The sequence below is a fragment of the Aegilops tauschii genome, chromosome 3, assembly GCF_002575655.3.
Source record: "Aegilops tauschii subsp. strangulata cultivar AL8/78 chromosome 3, Aet v6.0, whole genome shotgun sequence".
Lineage (NCBI taxonomy): Eukaryota > Viridiplantae > Streptophyta > Magnoliopsida > Poales > Poaceae > Aegilops > Aegilops tauschii.
Genome location: NC_053037.3, coordinates 525,709,462 through 525,729,040, shown reverse-complemented (window position 1 = coordinate 525,729,040; position 19,579 = coordinate 525,709,462). Strand labels below are relative to the sequence as shown.

The following is a 19,579-nucleotide window of genomic DNA, read 5'->3' as shown; positions in this document are numbered from 1 at the left end:
GTGATAAAATACTGATTCAAATTGCAGTAGATCAATAAACAAATTATCTAGGTCGTCCCATTTTGGTATATTTTTCTGAGTTCCAGAAGTTTGCGTTAGTTACAGATTACTAAAGACTGTTCTGTTTTTGACAGATTCTGTTTTTCGCGTGTTGTTTGCTTATTTTGATGAATCTATGGCTAGCAAAAGAGCTTATAAACCATAGAGAAGTTGGAATACAGTAGTTTTAACACCAATATAAATAAAGAATGAGTTCATTACAGTACCTTGAAGTGGTGTTTTGTTTTCTTTCGTTAACGGAGCTCACGAGATTTTCTGTTAAGTATTGTGTTGTGAAGTTTTCAAGTTTTGGGTAAAGATTTGATAGATTATGTAACAAGGATTGGCAAGAGCCTAAGCTTGGGGATGCCCAAGGCACCCCAAGGTAAAATCCAAGGACAACCAAAATCCTAAGCTTGGGGATGCCCCGGAAGGCATCCCCTCTTTCGTCTTCGTCTATCGGTAACTTTACTTGGGGCTATATTTTTATTCACCACATGATATGTGTTTTGCTTGGAGCGTCTTTTATGATTGGAGTCTTTGATTTTTAGTTTACCACAATCATCCTTGCTATACACACCTTTTGAGAGAGACACACATGATTCGGAATTTGTTAGAATACTCTATGTGCTTCACTTATATCTTTTGAGCTATATAGTTTTTGCTCTAGTGCTTCACTTATATCTTTTAGAGCACGGCGGTGGTTTTATTATATAGAAATTATTGATCTCTCATGCTTCACTTATATTATTTTGAAATTCTTTTAGAACAGCATGGTAATTTTCTTTGGTTAAAATTTTAGTCCTAAAGTTATGAGCATCCCAGATAGGTATAATAAAACTATCATATAAAGTGCATTGAATATTATGAGAAGTTTGATACTTGATAATTGTTTGAGATATGAAGATGGTGATATTAGAGTCATGCTAGTTGAGTAGTTGTGAATTTGAGAAATACTTGTGTTAAAGTTTGTGATTCCCGTAGCATGCACGTATGGTGAACCGTTATGTGATGAAGTCGGAGCATGATTTATTTATTGATTCTCTTCCTTATGAGTGGCGGTCGGGGATAAGCGATGGTCTTTTCCTACCAATCTATCCCCCTAGGAGCATGCGCGTAGTACTTCGTTTCGATAACTAATAGATTTTTGCAATAAGTATGTGAGTTCTTTATGACTAATGTTGAGTCCATGGATTATACGCACTCTCACCCTTCCACCATTGCTAGCCTCTCTCATACCGCGCACCTTTCGCCGGTATCATATACCCACCATTATCTTCCTCAAAACAGCCACCATACCTACCTATCATGGCATTTCCATAGCCATTCCGAGATATATTGCCATGCAACTTACCACGTTCCGTTTACTATGACACGCTCCATCATTGTCATATTGCTTTGCATGATCATGTAGTTGACATCGTATTTGTGGCGAAGCCATCCTTCATAATTCTTTCATACATGTCACTCTTGATTTATCGCATATCCCGGTACACCGCCGGAGGCATTCACATAGAGTCATATTGTGTTCTAAGTATTGAGTTGTAATACTTGAGTTGTAAGTAAATAAAAGTGTGATGATCATCATTATTAGAGCATTGTCCCAAGTGAGGAAAGGATGATGGAGACTATGATTCCCCCACAAGTCGGGATGAGACTCTGGACGAAAAATAAAAAAAATAGAAAAAGGAAAAAAAGAGGCCATAAAAAAGAGAAAAGGCCCAAATAAAAAAATGAGAGAAAAAGAGAGAAGGGACAATGTTACTATCCTTTTACCACACTTGTGCTCCAAAGTAGCACCATGATCTTCATTGATAGAGAGTCTCTTATGTTGTCACCTTCATATGCTAGTGGGAATTTTACATTATAGAACTTAGTTTGTATATTCCAATGATGGGCTTCCTCAAATTGCCCTAGGTCTTCGACCGCTAACCTATTAACCGGAGGCCCAACCCAAATTGCTGTTTTTTTGCCTATTTTAGTGTTTCGCAGAAAAAGAATATCAAACGGAGTCCAAACGGAATGAAACCTTCGAGAACATGATTTTTGGAACAAACGTGATCCAGAGGACTTGGAGTGGACGTCAAGCAACCGACGAGGAGGCCACGAGGCAGGGGGCGCGCCTACCCCCCTGGGCGCGCCCTCCACCCTCGTGGGCCCCTCGTGGCTCCACCGACCTACTTCTTCCTCCTATATATACCTACGTACTCCCAAACCATCGAGGAGCACCACAAAAACCTAATTCCACCGCCGCAACCTTCTATACCCGTGAGATCCCATCTTGGGGCCTTTTCCGGCGTCCTGCCGGAGGGGGCATTGATCACGGAGGGCTTCTACATCAACACCATAGCCTCTCCGATGATGTGTGAGTAGTTTACCTCAGACCTTCGGGTCCATAGTTATTAGCTAGATGGCTTCTTCTCTCTCTCTTTGGATCTCAATACAAAGTTCTCCTCGATTCTCTTAGAGATCTATTCGATGTAATCTTCTTTTGCAGTGTGTTTGTCGAGATCCGATGAATTGTGGGTTTATGATCCAGATTATCTATGAACAATATTTGAATCTTCTCTGAATTCTTTTATGTATGCTTGGTTATCTTTGCAAGTCTCTTCGAATTATCAGTTTGGTTTGGCCTACTAGATTGATCTTTCTTGCAATGGGAGAAGTGCTTAGCTTTAGGTTCAATCATGCGGTGCTCGATCCCAGTGACAGTAGGGGAAACGACACGTATTGTATTGTTGCCATCGAGGATAAAAAGATGGTGTTTATATCATATTGCATGAGTTTATCCCTCTACATCATGTCATCTTGCTTAAGCGTTACTCCGTTCTTATGAACTTAATACTCTAGATGCATGCTGGGTAGCGGTCGATGTGTGGAGTAATAGTAGTAGATGCAGGCAGGAGTCAGTCTACTTGTCACGGACGTGATGCCTATATACATGATCATACCTAGATATTCTCATAACTATGCTCAATTCTATCAATTGCTCGACAGTAATTCGTTTACCCACCGTAATACTTATGCTATCTTGAGAGAAGCCACTAGTGAAACCTATGGCCCCCGGGTCTATTTTCCATCATATTAATCTTCCGTCAGCAAGCTATTACTTTCGCCGTTTATTTTGCTTTCTTTACTTTTAGTCTTTATCATAAAAATACCAAAAATATTATCTTATCATCTCTATCAGATCTCACTTTTGAAAGTGGCCGTGAAGGGATTGACAACCCCTTTATCGCGTTGGTTGCAAGGTTCTTATTTGTTTGTGTAGGTGTGTGGGACTTGAGTGTGGCCTCCTACTGGATTGATACCTTGGTTCTCAAAAACTGAGGGAAATACTTACGCTACTTTACTGCATCACCCTTTCCTCTTCAAGGGAAAACCAACGCAGTGCTCAAGAGGTAGTGCAGTTATGGCCGGCGGCACCGAAGTGCTTTTTCTTGATCTCGTCGGTGACATCCAGAGTTCCAACTCGCAGATCTGATGCACCAAATAAGAGATGATGAATTTTACCTTTGGACAAAGGAAAGAAACGCAAATGATGAGGAATATGAGGTAGTCGACGGTCATCCCCGGCTTACAGGGGATAAATTACACACACGAGGGTGTGGTACCCGTGGATGACAAGGGGGGGGGGGGGAATGTGCGGTGAAATTAGACATGATGAAGTATAGAATTGAATGGCATTATTTTTAGCTATCTTAACAAAGCTAGGTTTGAGAACGTGCGTCTAGCACGGTAGTAAAGACCTCCTCAAGTGGGGCTACCAACCAAGATTCAAATCCTCGTTCTCACAAAAAAGGCCATTCGTTGTGTATACTTGTGTTGTGGAAGTCAATGTGTTCGCTGCGTATATTTTGCGTTGCGCAAGCCGAAGTTCGGGGCCTTTTCTTGACCTTACACTATAATGCCTTCGGGATTTCTCTCCCCTTGGGTCGAGTTTTTTTTTTACAAAGCTAGGTTTTACTATGTGCTTTCTGAGATTGATCATATGAAATGTGTCTCGTCTCATGTTCTCGTGAGAGTCAACGGAGAACTTTTACCCTATTTCACCCCGTTCCAAAGTTTAAAGCAAGGGGGTCCCATCTCTCCATATTTATTCTTGCTTTGTGCTGAGGGTATTTCCTTGTTGTTGTACTAGTTTTATGATGGAGGATTTTGTTGACAAAGGTATAAGAGTCACTTATAGATCATCATGGGTCACTCACTTATTATTTGCTGATGACAGTTTGATTTTCATTAATGCGAAAGACCAGAGAGCCATACGACTAAATGAGATATTAAGTATCTATGTTGATGCTTTATAATAGTGAAAAGAGCTCTATTTTCTTCATAATAGTGAAAGCAACATTGGACATCGGTTGAGGCTTTCAGTGGGAGGTATCTGGGACTCCCTAATGTTGTGGGTTGTATTACCAGCGGCACACCAGTGAGGAGCTCGTGGAAAGATTCAAGGATGACCTGAAAAACTGCTTGCTTGCGCTGGTTGTGAAACTCTCTTGAAGTTGGTTATTCACGTGATCCCCACACTATGAGTACGTCTATGCATTGGGTTTCTTGGAGTAATCCGGCAACACCGAAATGCAAGGGAGGGGATTTCAGGACTCGCATCAATTCATCTTGCATTGCTCGGTAGTACAGATGGCGTTATTTGCCAAATCCTAACTCCTTACGTGCAAGAGTTTTGAAGGGGCGCTATTCCTTGGCACCGACTTCATGCAGGCAACCGTTCCTACTGCTTCAGCTACCTGGAAGGCGATCTTCGCTCGTAGGGAGGCAATCAAGGTCGGTTTTATTAAGTGTGCTGGAGATGGGAATTCAATTTCTGTCTGGACAAATAAGTGGATCCCTGGGGAGATCTGTATAACTGGTTCGTTGAAGCCACAAAACACTTCCATTGAAAAGGTCTCCGGTCTCATTGATTCGGAAAATTGGTAGTGGCGGTAACAACTAATTCGGGGTAATTTCATCGCTCCGGATGTCGAGGCTATTCTGAATATACTGATCAGGCAGGGAGGCGGTGAAGATCTTTTTTTCCTTGGGCCTTTGAGAAATTTGGCAATTACACCGTGAAGACGACATACGTGCTCTTATTAATCAAAAATAGCGCTTTTGATTCCCATGTGGGCTGGTCCGTGTCAAATGTCCTGCTCTTTCTCACTGGCGACCACACCTTTACTTCGGTCGCGGTCGCCGGACATGGTCACGGAAGGGAACAATAAGGACATGGAGGATGGGAACAAAGACTTGGAGGACAAGCACCGACGAAGATTAGACTATGTTGGGGTCCATGTGATTTTGTTTAATGAAATGTCAAAAATATAATGAACATGCTTCGGTCTAAATGAAAATCATTCAGGTTGCAAGAAAAAGGGCCGGTTTGGTCGCATTTGCTTTGAAATTATAGGGACATGGTTGGATGGTTGGCTCACTGCCCGTGGACGCATCCAGGACGTTTTTTGAGGGTTAGCATGGAGATGCCCTAACATCTTCGTCATTGTGAAGTTACGCCTTACGTTCGTGATTTTTTTTCCACAAAGAAAAAACGGTCTCCACATCTCGTTTTAAAAAAGAGGCGGACTTTCACGAACTAGGCTGCATGCTCTACTCTAATTGGACCCCATCTGATTTTCACCGGTGGGCCTGCCTCACTTAACCAAATCTCAGCCAATCAATTTCTAACTACCCCGTAATCCCCCTGTAAAGCCCCGTGTGTTGTTGTGGGCGCAGCGAAGGAGCTGAACGAAGATCCTCAACGTGGCGACGGTGCTGTGAGCAAAAATGCTAGACACACGGATCTTTACGGGCCCAATACAGGCTCCTTCCAACTAATTAAACTAGCCCCCTCCCCCTCTCCTAAATTTTGAGAGCAACTAGTTAACGAGCGCTCCTTCGGGAGCCCCGCAACGATCAGCGCCACTTGGCGCGCGCTCTCAGCCATTCGCCACGGGTCGCGCTCTGGACGCTCCCTTCGGATTTTGTTTTTTTATTTTTTTGCACGCGTTTTTGGCTTTTTAAACGGTTTTTTTGGGGTTTTCCGACGTTTTTGTTTTCCCCCGGTCTTCCTTAGCTTTTCGATCAAAAATAAATTTGAAAAAAAAAATGCGTGAAAAAAACGCGTTTTCTTTTATTTTTCTTTCGCGAGAGTCACGGTTTTTCTTCCGCGAGAGGCACGGTTGTGCTTTAGCGAGAGTCACGGCTGTGCCTTTTGGAAACGGAAAAAATACGCGTTTTTTCTTTTTTTTTTCTTTCGCGAGAGTCACGTTTTTCTTCCGCGAGAGGCACGGTTGTGCTTTCGCGAGAGTCATGGCCGTGCCTCTCGGAAAGGGAAAAACAAAACGCGTTTTCTGTTTTTTCGCGAGAGTCACGGTTTTGCTTCCGCGAGAGGCACGGTTGTGCTTTCGCGAGAGTCATGGCCGTGCCTCTCGGAAAGGGAAAAATAAAACGCGTTTTCTGTTTTTTCGCGAGAGTCACGGTTTTGCTTCCGCGAGAGGCACGGTTGTGCTTTCGCGATAGTGACGGCCGTGCCTCGAAAAGGGAAAAACAAAACGCGTTTTCTGTTTTTTCGCGAGAGTCACGGTTTTGCTTCCGCGAGAGGCACGGTTGTGCTTTTGCGAGAATCACGGCCGTGCTTCTCGGAAAGGGAAAAATACGCGTTTTTTTTGCAGGAGTCACGGTTTTGCTTCCGCAAGAGGCACGGTTGTGCTTTCACGGGAGTCACGGCCGTGCCTCTCAGAAACGAAAAAAACACGTTTTCTGTTTTTTTTCCTTCCATGAGAGTCACGGTTTTGCTTCCACGAGAGGCACGGTTGTAATTTCGTGAGAGGCACAGGCATGCCTCCTTCGGAAAGGGAAAAAACCCGTGCTCCCGGTTCGGTTTCTTCGTTCGGTTTTTTTCGTGAAAAAAAAAGTTCGTCAAAACCTATCAACATGGATTCTAGTTTTGAAGATCTCGACGCGAGGAATCCAACGGTGAAAACGTTTCGAGATTTGGACGCACGTTTTAAGAGATAAAACGTTTTGAATAAACGGATCTATGAAAAAAGGAAAAACTCTCAGGTTGTCGCGACCTGGGAAGGTGGAGTGTTCTTTGCAACGAGTACTCCTTAATTAGTGATTTCGCTGATTTGCAGTGCGCCACTTGTCGCGACCTGAGAAGGTGGAGTGTTCTTTGCAACGAGTACTCCTTAATTAGTGATTTCGCTCATTTTCAAGAGGGTGTGGGCCGATTTTCCCTAATGGCCAATCATAAACTGCCAACTGGATCAATCCCCGTAATGACCCCGTATTAGCCCGTGTGTGTAGCATTGCCGGTGCTGTGAGTACATGCACTACGCGCAATGATAACCGGAGATGGGCGACCAGAAGACATGATGACATGATAAACTATAGATCAGCCAGTTCTTCTGCCTGATCAAGCATCGTTATCATCAGATCAATTTGCCGCTGCAAAGGTGTCGAGCCCCGTGAGAGAAAAAGTGCACATGGAACCAACTCTCTCGTGATCCTCGCCATGCGGGACGACCTGCCGCTATCAGTACGGCGCCTGAAGAGAAACTGTGCTCAGACAGTTGAGCTTTTTAACCTGGGGTTGACAACCGAGAAATGAGAGATCTGCTAGAGCTTTTAACCTAGCTAGGCCACTCCTGCGCCTCAGATAGTCAGACTGAAACTGGATCACTCGCTCACTGCCACTCGGGTCCCACGCCGAGCTGTCAGGCTGCCCCCACAAGGCATAGACTCCAACGCCGAGTGATTTACCCGACTGGATCGGTTGATTCGGTTCACCCCTTCTGTTCGCGCTCTGGCGCTTGCTCGTCCGCCGAAACCAATGGCGACCGTCGCGGGGCTTATCCGGCTCCTCCTCGTCGCCGCGCTGGCGCTGCGCCAGGCGGCGGGGGGCGTCAACCCGCCGCCGCCGTGCCCGCTCGACCTGGGCTACGTGCGCACGTTCCCGTGGGACCGCGCGCCGTGCGCGCCGCCGGTGTCCAACGTCACCGCCTGCTGCATGACCCTGCTCTCCGTGCTCGGCATCGGCCTCGCCGCGCGCCTGCGCGCCACCGGCCTCTTCCGCCTCCCGTCCGCGCCGGCCTCGGCCGCCTGCATCCGCGCCTTCTCCGACGCGATCGCCTCGCCGCCGCTCTCGCTCCCGCGCTCCCTCGCGCCGGCCTGCTTCCCCGTCCCGTCCCAGTTCGCCATCTCCCCGTCCTACTGCGCCGGCGTCACCACCGCCGCGCAGTACGTCGCCGCCGTCGGCGGCGCGGCCGCCGGGGAACTCAACTCCTCCTGCGGCTCCAACCTCACCGACGCGTCCGTCTGCTACGCCTGCCTCGCCGCAGGGATCCATGCCTTGGCTCGACTCACAGCTGCCGCCGGCAAAGCCTCCAACTCCCTCAACTGCTTCTACCTCACCGCCCTCTACGCCGCCGGCGTGTCCAACTCCGCCGGCCCCACCTCCCCTGCCACCGCCGCATGCGCCTTCGGCCTCGCTCTCGCCACCACATCCCCCGCATCCTCGAATGCCTCGAGCTCCATTACCCACACCAACATCGCCGTCGCAACCGTCATCCCGATCGCCTCCGTCCTCCTCGTCTCGCTCATAGCGCTGCTCGTTTGGACGAAGCGGCACGACGGCATCAGCAGCAAGAACCGCGGTTTGTCCGACGAGCGGCGGCCGTCGCGGCAGCGACCCAACACCGGCTCGGTGCTGTTCGACATCCGCGCGCTGGCGAAGGCGACCGGCGGGTTCGCGGAGCGGAACATCATCGGCCGCGGCGGGTTCGGCGTCGTGTACCGCGGCGTGCTCGCGGACGGGTCGGTGGTCGCCGTCAAGAAGATGCTGGACCCGGACGTGGACGGCGGGGACGACGAGTTCGCCAACGAGGTGGAGATCATCAGCCACTTCCGGCACCGGAACCTGGTGCCGCTGCGCGGGTGCTGCATCACCGACGCCGACGACCCCGACGACCATGGCAGCAGGCAGATGCTCCTCGTGTACGACTACATGCCGAACGGCTCGCTCGACCGCTACATCTTCGACCAGCAGGACGGGGCGGTGCTGCTGCTGCCATGGGCGCAGCGGAGGAGCGTGATCCTCGACGTGGCGAGGGGGCTGGAGTACATGCACTACGGCGTGAAGCCGGGGATCTACCACCGGGACATCAAGGCGACCAACATACTCCTGGACGAGGACATGCGCGCGCGCGTGGCGGACTTCGGGCTGGCACGGCGGAGCCGGGACGGGCAGTCGCACCTGACGACGCGCGTGGCCGGCACGCACGGCTACCTCTCGCCGGAGTACGCGCTGTACGGGCAGCTCACCGAGAGGAGCGACGTGTACAGCTTCGGCGTGCTGGTGCTGGAGGTGATGAGCGGCCGGCCCGCGCTGGACCTCGCGGAGCCGTCCGGGATGGTGCTGGTGACGGACTGGGCGTGGATGCTCGTCAAGGCCGGCCGGACGAGGGAGGTGCTGGCGGAGGCTCTGCTTCGGGAGGAAGAGTGCCGGGCGACCGTGGCGGCCATGGAGAGGTTCGTGCTCGTCGGCATCCTGTGCGCGCACGTCACGGTGGCGTGCCGCCCCACCATGCCGGAGGCGCTGAGGATGCTGGAGGGGGACGTGGACGTGCCGGACTTGCCGGACCGGCCGCAGCCGTACGGCCAGAGAATCCCGTTCGACGAAGGCGAAGGCAACTTCAGTGCGTCGTCGGTGCTGAGCGGCCCGTTCCTGGACTTCGGCGACATGCTCAGGTGAGGCTGGGTCAGGGGTTGATAGATGAAGCTGAAGCTGGACTGGAGTTTATGTACTTTCACATTTTGCATACTGCAGTAAACTACACCTTGTAACTGAAGTTCAGAGTATTGTACTATACTTTTTCTTCTTGGTGTAAATGGATTGTGTACCACATTACCTTGTGCTGAAATACCAAATGAAACATGTAGAAAGATGCTGAATGAGATAAAGTTCACATCAAATCAAGATTTTCCACACTGTTTTTGTTATCATTACAAAATATTCACCGTCCGGCAATCCCGGTGATCAGGGAAACAACATGCAGATACAATACCAGTCTAATGATATCTCGGCTCCGGTGGTGGTGCAAACTTACAGTGAGGGCAGACCGGCAGGCGGCACGCAGCGGCCGCGCGACTTCTAGAGCCCGACTGTATCGCCACATCATCAAGCTACTACGTATAACATGTTCAATTGTTCATCCAAACAGATAACAAACGAAGGATACAACTGGCAAAATGCAGGATGGACATACAAGCCAGTGGGGGATACATTTGATGGAGTGGTGTGGAGTCGGCGGCCTAGCTGTCCTCCTGCAGATTGGGGTGGCTAGGCTGCACGCGGAAGGTGATCGGCATCTGGGCTGCAAAGTCCCTGTCTGGATGGTACCCAAGCTCAAGATCCCTCATGCTCCCGCTCAAGGCGATATCATGCTGGTGCTGGATGACGATGAACAAAAACAGACAGCCTTCAGCATACACGATTCCTTTGGTAACAACTAATGCAAATATAACTTGTACATGATGCGCGTGCATAGTGTAGTAAACTTGTAGCCCCTATCCCCCACTCTATGCTCTATTTGCGTGTTTTGGGCTCTTTTAAAATGAAAATTCAGGTGGAGACTGCATGGTTAATCAGGTGGTATTACCAAATGATTGTCAACATTCCTTATTGATGGAAGGATCGTTGAGTGTGAGTGCATTCAGCTCATTCAGAAATTTCATGTATGTTGCTAACAAAACATAGAATGCACCTACTTTTGATAAGTTTCTTTTTTAGAAAATGGAAAGCTTCCATTACCCCCAGCCTCTGCCGATGATGCATACTGTTTGATGATTGTTCATGCAAAAATTTATCAAAATAATCAGCATTTAAACAGTCCGCAAATATAGTTTTTGTCCATGCAAAATTTTATTAAAATAAACAATCAGCATTTAAACAGTTCGCAAATATAGTTTTCAGCTTACATGCTTAACTTCAGCGAAAACAGATGCAGCTTATTCAAATAGAAGCTCCACAAGTGAGCCATCTGCAAGGTCACTTACCACTTTAAAGGCTAGCAGCTTGTTCTCATCTTCCAGCATCTTACCCTGCAGTTAGCCAATAAAACAATGGATGAGGGCAGACTGAAAGAACTGCATTATGATCAACAAAATATGCAGAGCACGTAATCGTGTATGCAAAACTAGGACATACATACATGTTTCACGAGCCTGTCATAGTGCTCCATCTGCACCAACAGAATAAAGCAGCATCAGAAACCAAAAAAAAAATCTAAAAAAAAAGCATTTCAATGGTGACAATGCTTATGATGTTAATCAACAAATCGAACAATTATAGTGCCTGTTTTTCATGCAGACTTGTCAGCCCATTATCAAGTGCTTCCTCAATCATGATCAGCTCTTTGGGCTGCAGCGAGTTCATATCTTCGCCTTTCAAGTGTCTGTACCATCGCAATGGACAATTGCAATCTCAGTGTACAGGACATCCAAGGAAAAAAGAAACATTCTGTCCAAGAAATTACCTGAGCTCGATCTGCATGTTATCATTCTCTTTCTTGATTCGATCAATCTCCGCACTGAGGCTCTGAAATATTGAATGTGTCCATCAGGGATAAGTCATTCTACTGTTTTTTTTTCTTCTGAACTACAGGTCATTCCACTCAGCCAGGCTTGAAGAAAGAAAGCATTCGTCGATATGTTTTGGAGGTCAAGAATTACCTTGTGTTTCTCATCCCACAGTATCTTCCCGGAGTTGGTCTGGTACTTCTCCAAGATTCTTGATAGCCTATGTCCCACCAAAACGACGCATGAATACGGGGATAAAAAGGTTGCTAAACGTGCCATTAACAGAAACGAGTGATTCTAGATTCCGAAAATGTCATCCAGTCCAGGGAAAGGGGAGTATGAGTTGTTTGGTCCTACCCACTTAAACTTTCTCTAAACGTACACGAAACCAGTCAAGCAGAAAACATTCAGACCAACCCAATTCCATTCATGGCAAGTTATTGATACGAGTAGCAGCATATGAATCTATGATTTTACCTATCTGCAGTGACTATAAACGTACACTCCCATACAAACACCGACAAGCAGCTAAGGATTGCATATTTGCCAGCAGCGAAGAACCGAACGTCAAAAAATTAAAGCACGCACAAGTCACAAACAGTATACTACGAAAAGCGAGATTCAGGAGGGGAAAGGGGGCAGATACGGCACGCACGAGGTCCTGGGGGAGCAGAAGTCGTAGAGCTTGCCGGCGCTGGAGAAGACGACGACGCCGACCTCGGCGTCGCAGAGCACGCTGATCTCCTTGGCCTTCTTGAGGATCCCGTTCTTGCGCTTGGAGAAGGTCACCTGGCGGTTGCTCTGGTTCTCGATCCTCTTGATCTCGATCTTCCCGCGCCCCATCCCTCCGCCTCCTTCTTCTTCCTCCGGCGGCGTCAGGAAGGGCTGGTTTCTTCTCGCGCTCTGGGGGCCGGTGCCGGCGTGGTGCGATTGGGGAATGGCGGTGGTGGTGGTGGGGGTGGGGAAGGGGGCGGAGGAGGAGTAAAGGAGGCCGCCATGGGAGGAAGAGGAATGGTGATGAGGGGGCTTTCGGGGTGGTTCAGGGGTGGGAGCCGGAAACGGCAAGTGCTCTGTTTGCTTCGCTCGGCTCGGGCTGCCGTTGGCTGGTTTGCTTGCTCCGGTGTCCGATTTGATTTGATTGAGCGCTGAAAGCCTGTAAAAGCGGGGAAAAGGTCTTGGTTTGATTAGTGATCGGTCTCAGGTCTCCACGACGCTCTTGATTAAGAGTTAAAATTGATTTTTTTTCTCTCGAAAGCATCAGATCTTTTATAAAAGATCTTCAGAGTACAAAGCATCTCAAACATAATAAACATTGCACCCAGATTCCATGACCATCGAACGACCACTATTGCGGTCAGAGAGAGCCGCCAACGCGTCACTGCCGCCGCCTATCGGACCCGGCTTGACCTTGTCGATGACATCCAGAAAGTCTTTGTGCACGTGCCCTTAAGGGCTAGTGCCTTGGAGCTGCAGTCGTCAACGTTGAACCCTTGTACATATCTAAAACACCTGACACCAAATCTCATACGAGAAATTATAAAACTCACTGTCCCAAGAAGACGGCAGGAATCTATGCCGGAGCTCTGTCAACTACGTCCAGACAGACAAACTCGAAGAAGAAGTACCGCCATCCGTCCGAGCGACGAACCTGCGAGGACTCAAAAACCCTAACCGAAACTACTAAATGGAGTGGAGGCACCATGATTCCCCCCTAGGCCACCGACGCTGGAGCAGCAGGCAGAGGGGAGGCGAATCCACGGGATCATCGGTGAAATCTGGAGGGGAGAGTTTGCCCTAGTCGTCTAGTGTTAGGGGAGGAAAGCGAGTTGTAGGTGCTTCCCCATGTCTCTTACTCTGTACAAGGGTTAAAAGTGGTTAGGTTTTTTTTGGCTGAAACTATTTTCAAATCAAATTTTATAGAATACACAGTAAGAGATTTTTACATCCAACACAAACCGGTTTGAATCTGAGTATGATAGACAATGTAGGTTATGGCATTACTATAATTCATTTTTCCTAGACAGATAACCCGGCCTTTTAAATATGGATATCCACTTACGAGTGAATTTGAAGTATTAATATGTGAGTGCTTTCTTTGCTTATGAGATGAGACATGTGTTTGCGGTGATTCATTTATCTTTTTTTAGTGCCTTCTGTTGCTTTATGTGTGTTAAAAGTGTGTAAGTATTAATAGTTGCTCCTTGTTTGTGTATAACTTTAGTTTAAAGCTATGCATATTCCTTATATATGCATGTGTGGCTTTAGTCAATGTCGAGTTTTGTCCACTCGTTTGGGTATAGCTATGCTTTACAGAAGATTGTGATAGTCCCATTTGTCCAATCTTTTTTTATTGCTTGTTGGACTCCGAGCTAAGTGTGTGGTTTGTACTAAACCATCCAATTGACCCCCACGTCTGTCTTGCAAAAACACAGTCACAAATAATCCCGTTAAAGTAATAGGAATTAGGCCTAAGATGATTCCAAACAGAAAAACTTGAATTGATATTCCCAAGTAGAAAAACTTCAATCATTACTATCTATCCCTAAACATTCCTCTAAATTAGCCACAATCTTAATGACCAAGACAAAATATAGAATGTCTTAGAACGGTAGCTCAACTTACGTTGCTCCCATTTGGAATTTCATAATTGAGTTTGGAGTTGAGGATTGGAATTGTGATTTCAGTTAAAGATCGTTGGACGTGATTTTATTATAATTACATTTCATGAAGAATTGTGGCCTCAACCCCAACTCTATTTTGTCGATTCAACTGTAGATCAAATCGGTTACTCCCAGTATCCTTGGGCTAAAACACAAACCGGTTTAGGTGGATTGTATCCATCCATTTGGTCATTGTTTTTAGTGAGTAATTCCAAACTCTAAGATGAACGACGCATCACCGCATATTTGACAGTTAAAGCAACAGGACTTTCCAACAACTCCCGTTTCCATATGGAGACAACAATGAAAGGGCCTATCGTCTCGCGCAAATGGAAATGTTGATACATGGTATACCATAATGGCATTAAAGCATAGGGTTCATAGTAATAATGCCAAGATGACGAGGTAACTTGCTAGTGTATGAGGTGGGTAAGGATATAGTGGGTGGATGAGGCTTCATCATGTTATCCATGACCATGAATTGAGTCAGTCGGAAAAGGGTAGGGCTCCTTGTTCCTGGTTCTCCCATAGTTGAATTCCCTGAAATCACAAGAATCCTTATAACAAGATCCAAGTAAACACCTTTTGTCCGGAGAACACAGTACGATGAAAGTTGTAAGCAATGTTCGAAGGAGGGGGGGGGGGGTTGTCTATCGTTGGCCTCTATGGTAGAATTCATCGGGAAGGGCACTATGACCTGGCTTGACATCTTTGGTCATCTCTATCCAGTCTCACACACCCCCACTACTTTCCTCATGTCCCACTGAACCTAGCAAAGAAACACGGAAATAGAGTAAAAACAGGGGATTATGTAAAACTAGTGTAATGTTGTGTCACATCTGGGTTTAAAAATCGTTGAGGTGTGCTAGACCTCGTCTAGACCGTTTTGAAGCATTTCGTTTGTAGGTTTCTTGTACGTTAAATTTATCCTTTTCCGAGGGGTGGAAGGTCAAATCTACCCTTTTTTATGTTGAGAGCTAGGTCATATCTATCCTTGACCACGAAAAAGGTTCCTTTTTTTGAGAAGACGAAAAAGGGGAGCAACTAGTTAACGAGCGCTCCTTCGGAGCGCTCGTAACGAGCGGTTTGGGAGCGCTCCACGCGTGACAAGTGTCGCGCGCGGAGCGCTCCCGCAAGGGAAAACCAGTTGCGTGGTTGGTTCCCGGTTTTTCCCTTTCCGGTTTGTGGTTTGGTGCGTTTTGCAGTTTGACCCTTGAACTACCAGAATTTTCCGTTTTCCCTTTCCGCACGAAAACACAAAAAAATACCAGCTCGCGCGGTTGGTCCCTGTTTCCCTTTCCTATTTCCCTTTTTGTTCCCATTATATTTCCGGGTAATGGAGATTTATGGGGTAGTTACGGGCGGGGACTACCAACCCTATCAAATGTCACCTTTCAAGTAAAGAAAAAAGCAACTTTTTAATGTAAAACAGCAGTCTCCAGAGTCATTCAATCGTGTGACTTCTTTATAGGCACAAGTGAACACTAGGAGAGGCATGGGTGTATAATAACTTTACTAAATTGAAGAAAAGTGCCTCCGGCTCGCCTTCGGCTCGTTCAATTTTCATAAACCTCTTGAAGGGGGGGGGGGGCAAAGGTCGAAGTGTGTGTTGTTCGTGCAGCGTGCTGGTTCGTGCGGCGCGTTGTACGTCGTGGTGTGGCACGGCGCCTCCGGCTCGCCTTCGGCTCGTTCAATTTTCATAAACATCTTGAAGGGGGGGCATAGGTCGAAGTGTGTGTTGGTCGTGCGGCGTGCGGGTTCATGCGGCGTGTTGTACGTCGTGGTGTGGCACGGCGCCTCCGGCGCGAGGGAACCTCCGGCTCGCCTTCGGCTCGTTCAATTTTCATAAACATCTTGAAGGGGGGGCATAGGTCGAAGTGTGTGTTGGTCGTGCGGCGTGCTGGTTCGTGCGGCGCGTTGTACGTCGTGGTGTGGCACGGAGCGTCCGGCGCGAGGGAACCTCCGGCTCGCCTTCGGCTCGTTCAATTTTCATAAACATCTTGAAGGGGGGGGGCATAGGTCGAAGTGTGTGTTGGTCGTGCGGCGTGCTGGTTCGTGCGGCGCCTTGTACGTCGTGGTGTGGCACGGCGCCTCCGGCGCGAGGGAACCTCCGGCTCGCCTTCGGCTCGTTCAATTTTCATAAACATCTTGAAGGGGGGGCATAGGTCGAAGTGTGTGTTGGTCGTGCGGTGTGCTGGTTCGTGCGGCGCGTTGTACGTCGTGGCGTGGCACGGCGCCTCCGGCGCGAGGGAACCTCCGGCTCGCCTTCGGCTCGTTCAATTTTCATAAACATCTTGAAGGGGGGGGGCATAGGTCGAAGTGTGTGTTGGTTGTGCGGCGTGCTGGTTCGTGCGGCGCGTTGTACGTCGTGGTGTGGCACGGCGCCTCCGGCGTGAGGGAACCTCTGGCTCGCCTTCGGCTCGTTCAATTTTCATAAACATCTTGAAGGGGGGGCATAGGTCGAAGTGTGTGTTGGTCGTGCGGCGTGCTGGTTCGTGCGGCGCGTTGTACGTCGTGGTGTGCACAGAGCCTCCGGCGCGAGGGATCCTCCGGCTCGCCTTCGGCTCGTTCAATTTTCATAAACATCTTGAAGGGGGGGGCATAGGTCGAAGTGTGTGTTGGTCGTGCGGCGTGCTGGTTCGTGCGGCGCATTGTACATCGTGGTGTGGCACGGCGTCTCCGGCGCGAGGGAACCTCCGGCTCGCCTTCGGCTCGTTCAATTTTCATAAACATCTTGAAGGGGGGGGGCATAGGTCGACGTGTGTGTTGGTCGTGCGGTGTGCTGGTTCGTGCGGCGCGTTGTACGTCGTGGTGTGGCACGGCGCCTCCGGCGCGAGGGAACCTCCGGCTCGCCTTCAGCTCGTTCAATTTTCATAAACATCTTGAAGGGGGGGGGGCATAGGTCGAAGTGTGTGTTGGTCGTGCGGCGTGCTGGTTCGTGCGGCGCGTTGTACGTCATGGTGTGGCACGGCGCCTCCGGCGTGAGGGAACCTCTGGCTCGCCTTCGGCTCGTTCAATTTTCATAAACATCTTGAAGGGGGGGCATAGGTCGAAGTGTGTGTTGGTCGTGCGGCGTGCTGGTTCGTGCGGCGCGTTGTACGTCGTGGTGTGGCACGGCGCCTCCGGCGCGAGGGAACCTGCTTGTTTAATTTTTATATAGCAGGTTGTGCAAAAGGCAAAGCTGCTTTGTTTCGAAAGGCACGGTTTGAAGCATGTGCAGTCACGTCTGCTTATGAGCTAGGTTTGTGCGTGCATTCACATGTGTGTATACTATGAAGGCATTGGTATGTGCCTCCAGAGGCACGGGTTTGAAGCATGTGAAGTCACGTGAAGTCATTGGTATGTTGCCTCCAGAGGCATGGGTTTGAAGCATGTGAAGTCACGTGTGCGTAGGAGCTAGCCACGGTTGAGGCGTTCTTGGTATTTGTGTGTGGATATTGCCCGGATGCATGGTGACCCAGGCTTTGGTGGCACAAGGCCATGTCACCTCTGGAGGCACGGGAGGGTGGTCTCTAGAGTCACGCGTAAGGGTATGTGTGTGTGGATATTGCCCGGAGGCATGGTGACCCAGGGTTTGGTGGCACAAGGCCATGTCTCCTCTGGAGGCACGGGAGGGTGGTCTCCAGAGTCACGCGTAAGGGTATGTGTGTGTGTGGATATTGCCCGGATGCATGGTGACCCAGGCTTTGGTGGCACAAGGCCATGTCACCTCTGGAGGCACGGGAGGGTGGTCTCCAGAGTCACGCGTAAGGGTATGTGTGTGTGTGGATATTGCCCGGAGGCATGGTGACCCAGGGTTTGGTGGCACAAGGCCATGTCGCCTTTGGAGGCACGGGAGGGTGGTCTCCAGAGTCACGCGTAAGGGTATGTGTGTGTGTATGGATATTGCCCGGAGGCATGGTGACCCAGGGTTTGGTGGCACAAGGCCATGTCACCTCTGGAGGCACGGGAGGGTGGTTTCCAGAGTCACGCGTAAGGGTTCGTTTTGGGAGTCACTGCTGTCGTACAAATAAGAAGAGGCATTGTTGTTTATAGTTTACTGGCACTCTCTGATGATGTAAGAGGCACTGTTGTCGAAATAGTTATCTTTTCAACATGAACACGCAATTTCTAACTACATTACATAGAAATGTGAGTTATTGATAAACTTTTTTGTCACGTCTAGATAGAATTAGCCTCGCGGGCTAAATCAAAAGTTTTAGTCTTCATTTTTGCTCAAGATCTTGCTAATCTCGTCACCCATTTCACTGCTTTGACTTGATTCATCTCGCTACTTAAGAGAATGTACATTGCCTCTGCCCTCCAGTCTTTGACCTCATCCTGTGAAATTTTGCCGAGAAGGGAAGTATATTATTAGAGTTTGTGCATATAAGTTGTTTATAAGTAAATCTATATAAACTTACTGTGAAATCTTCCAGGTCTTCGACAAACTTTTCACCATTGTAGAGGAATGCAAGCTTTAAAACAGCAAATGTTGATTCTCCCTTTTCTACCACTAGAACATCTTGCACGGTATGAATCTGCCATCTTGTACCCTTGGCATTCATTGTTTGTCCTAGTATGGTGTTGAAGACTTCTTTAAACCTAGGTACCTGGGAATATTGCATTTTGTAATTAATTGTTTTAATATTGCAACTTGTAAAACTGAAAAAATTGTTATGTATAAATGCTTACGATTGCCGACTTATGAACATGATATTCCTGAAACTGTCTTTCTCTTTCTTTTTGAGCGTCTTCATGTTCCTGAAGAACTTGACATGCTTCATGTGGATCCAATTTATCCACGTCTATCTTTTCTTTCTCAAATTCCTATGGAGTCGTTTCTCGAGGATCAATAATGTGAACTTTGTGTTTGTATTTGTCCAGCACATATAGTACGTAGCGGTCATGCTTCTCCATTGGAACGAATATCTGCGTACAAAATACTTGTTGCTTAGATGACCGTTTAATATAAAGTAATTTAATAGAACACATATTTTGAGATTTTGTCATGGAGGAAAGGGTTGTTACCATGTTTGCTGTTGAGAGCTTTTTCTGTTGATTTTCCTTGAGATACATGGGAACCAGCTGATTCTTTCTTTTTTGCAACTCATTTTTAAAATTTTTAATAGTAGTTTTGTGTTCCTTTAAATCCAATATATGCTGCAAACAATAATTACGATGAAAAAAACTATTAGAAAAAAGAGCTGTGTAACAATATAAAAAGAGTAGGTGTTGCAATATAGACAAGATTTTGCTTTTTAAATGTTTACCTCTGCAAAGTTTGGGCCTAATATTACTCTGTCACTCTGTTTTGAATCTTG

The 19,579-nt window shown here is 47.8% G+C and overlaps 2 protein-coding genes across 2 annotated transcripts; one reads left to right on the top strand and one right to left on the bottom strand.

Annotated features, from left to right (window-relative positions):
* The first annotated feature begins 7,650 nt into the window (after positions 1-7,650).
* On the top strand, positions 7,651-10,011 carry LOC109758278 (probable receptor-like protein kinase At1g11050). Its single transcript, XM_020317129.4, has one exon. It carries the CDS (start codon positions 7,871-7,873, stop codon positions 9,788-9,790), a length of 1,920 nt encoding a protein of 639 aa, XP_020172718.1. The 5' UTR covers positions 7,651-7,870; the 3' UTR covers positions 9,791-10,011.
* On the bottom strand, positions 9,996-12,682 carry LOC109758275 (MADS-box transcription factor 2). Its single transcript, XM_020317125.4, has 7 exons — positions 12,272-12,682; positions 11,770-11,836; positions 11,574-11,635; positions 11,393-11,492; positions 11,250-11,279; positions 11,095-11,139; positions 9,996-10,488 (listed from the first exon to the last, which is right to left on the bottom strand). The coding sequence occupies exons 1-7, from the start codon at positions 12,457-12,459 to the stop codon at positions 10,351-10,353; spliced, it is 630 nt and encodes a 209-aa protein (XP_020172714.1). The 5' UTR covers positions 12,460-12,682; the 3' UTR covers positions 9,996-10,350.
* Between the last annotated feature and the right edge of the window lie 6,897 nt (positions 12,683-19,579).

Bases quoted from the DNA above. Each gene is read 5' to 3' on its own strand.
- LOC109758278 (XM_020317129.4), top strand. From the start codon at position 7,871: ATGGCGACCGTCGCGGGGCTTATCCGGCTCCTCCTCGTCGCCGCGCTG.
- LOC109758275 (XM_020317125.4), bottom strand. From the start codon at position 12,459: ATGGGGCGCGGGAAGATCGAGATCAAGAGGATCGAGAACCAGAGCAAC. The intron at 11,636-11,769 runs GTAATTCTTGAC...TCAATATTTCAG, and splicing joins TGTGGGATGAGAAACACAAG to AGCCTCAGTGCGGAGATTGA. The intron at 11,280-11,392 runs GCACTATAATTG...CTGTTGGTGCAG, and splicing joins CAAGTCTGCATGAAAAACAG to ATGGAGCACTATGACAGGCT.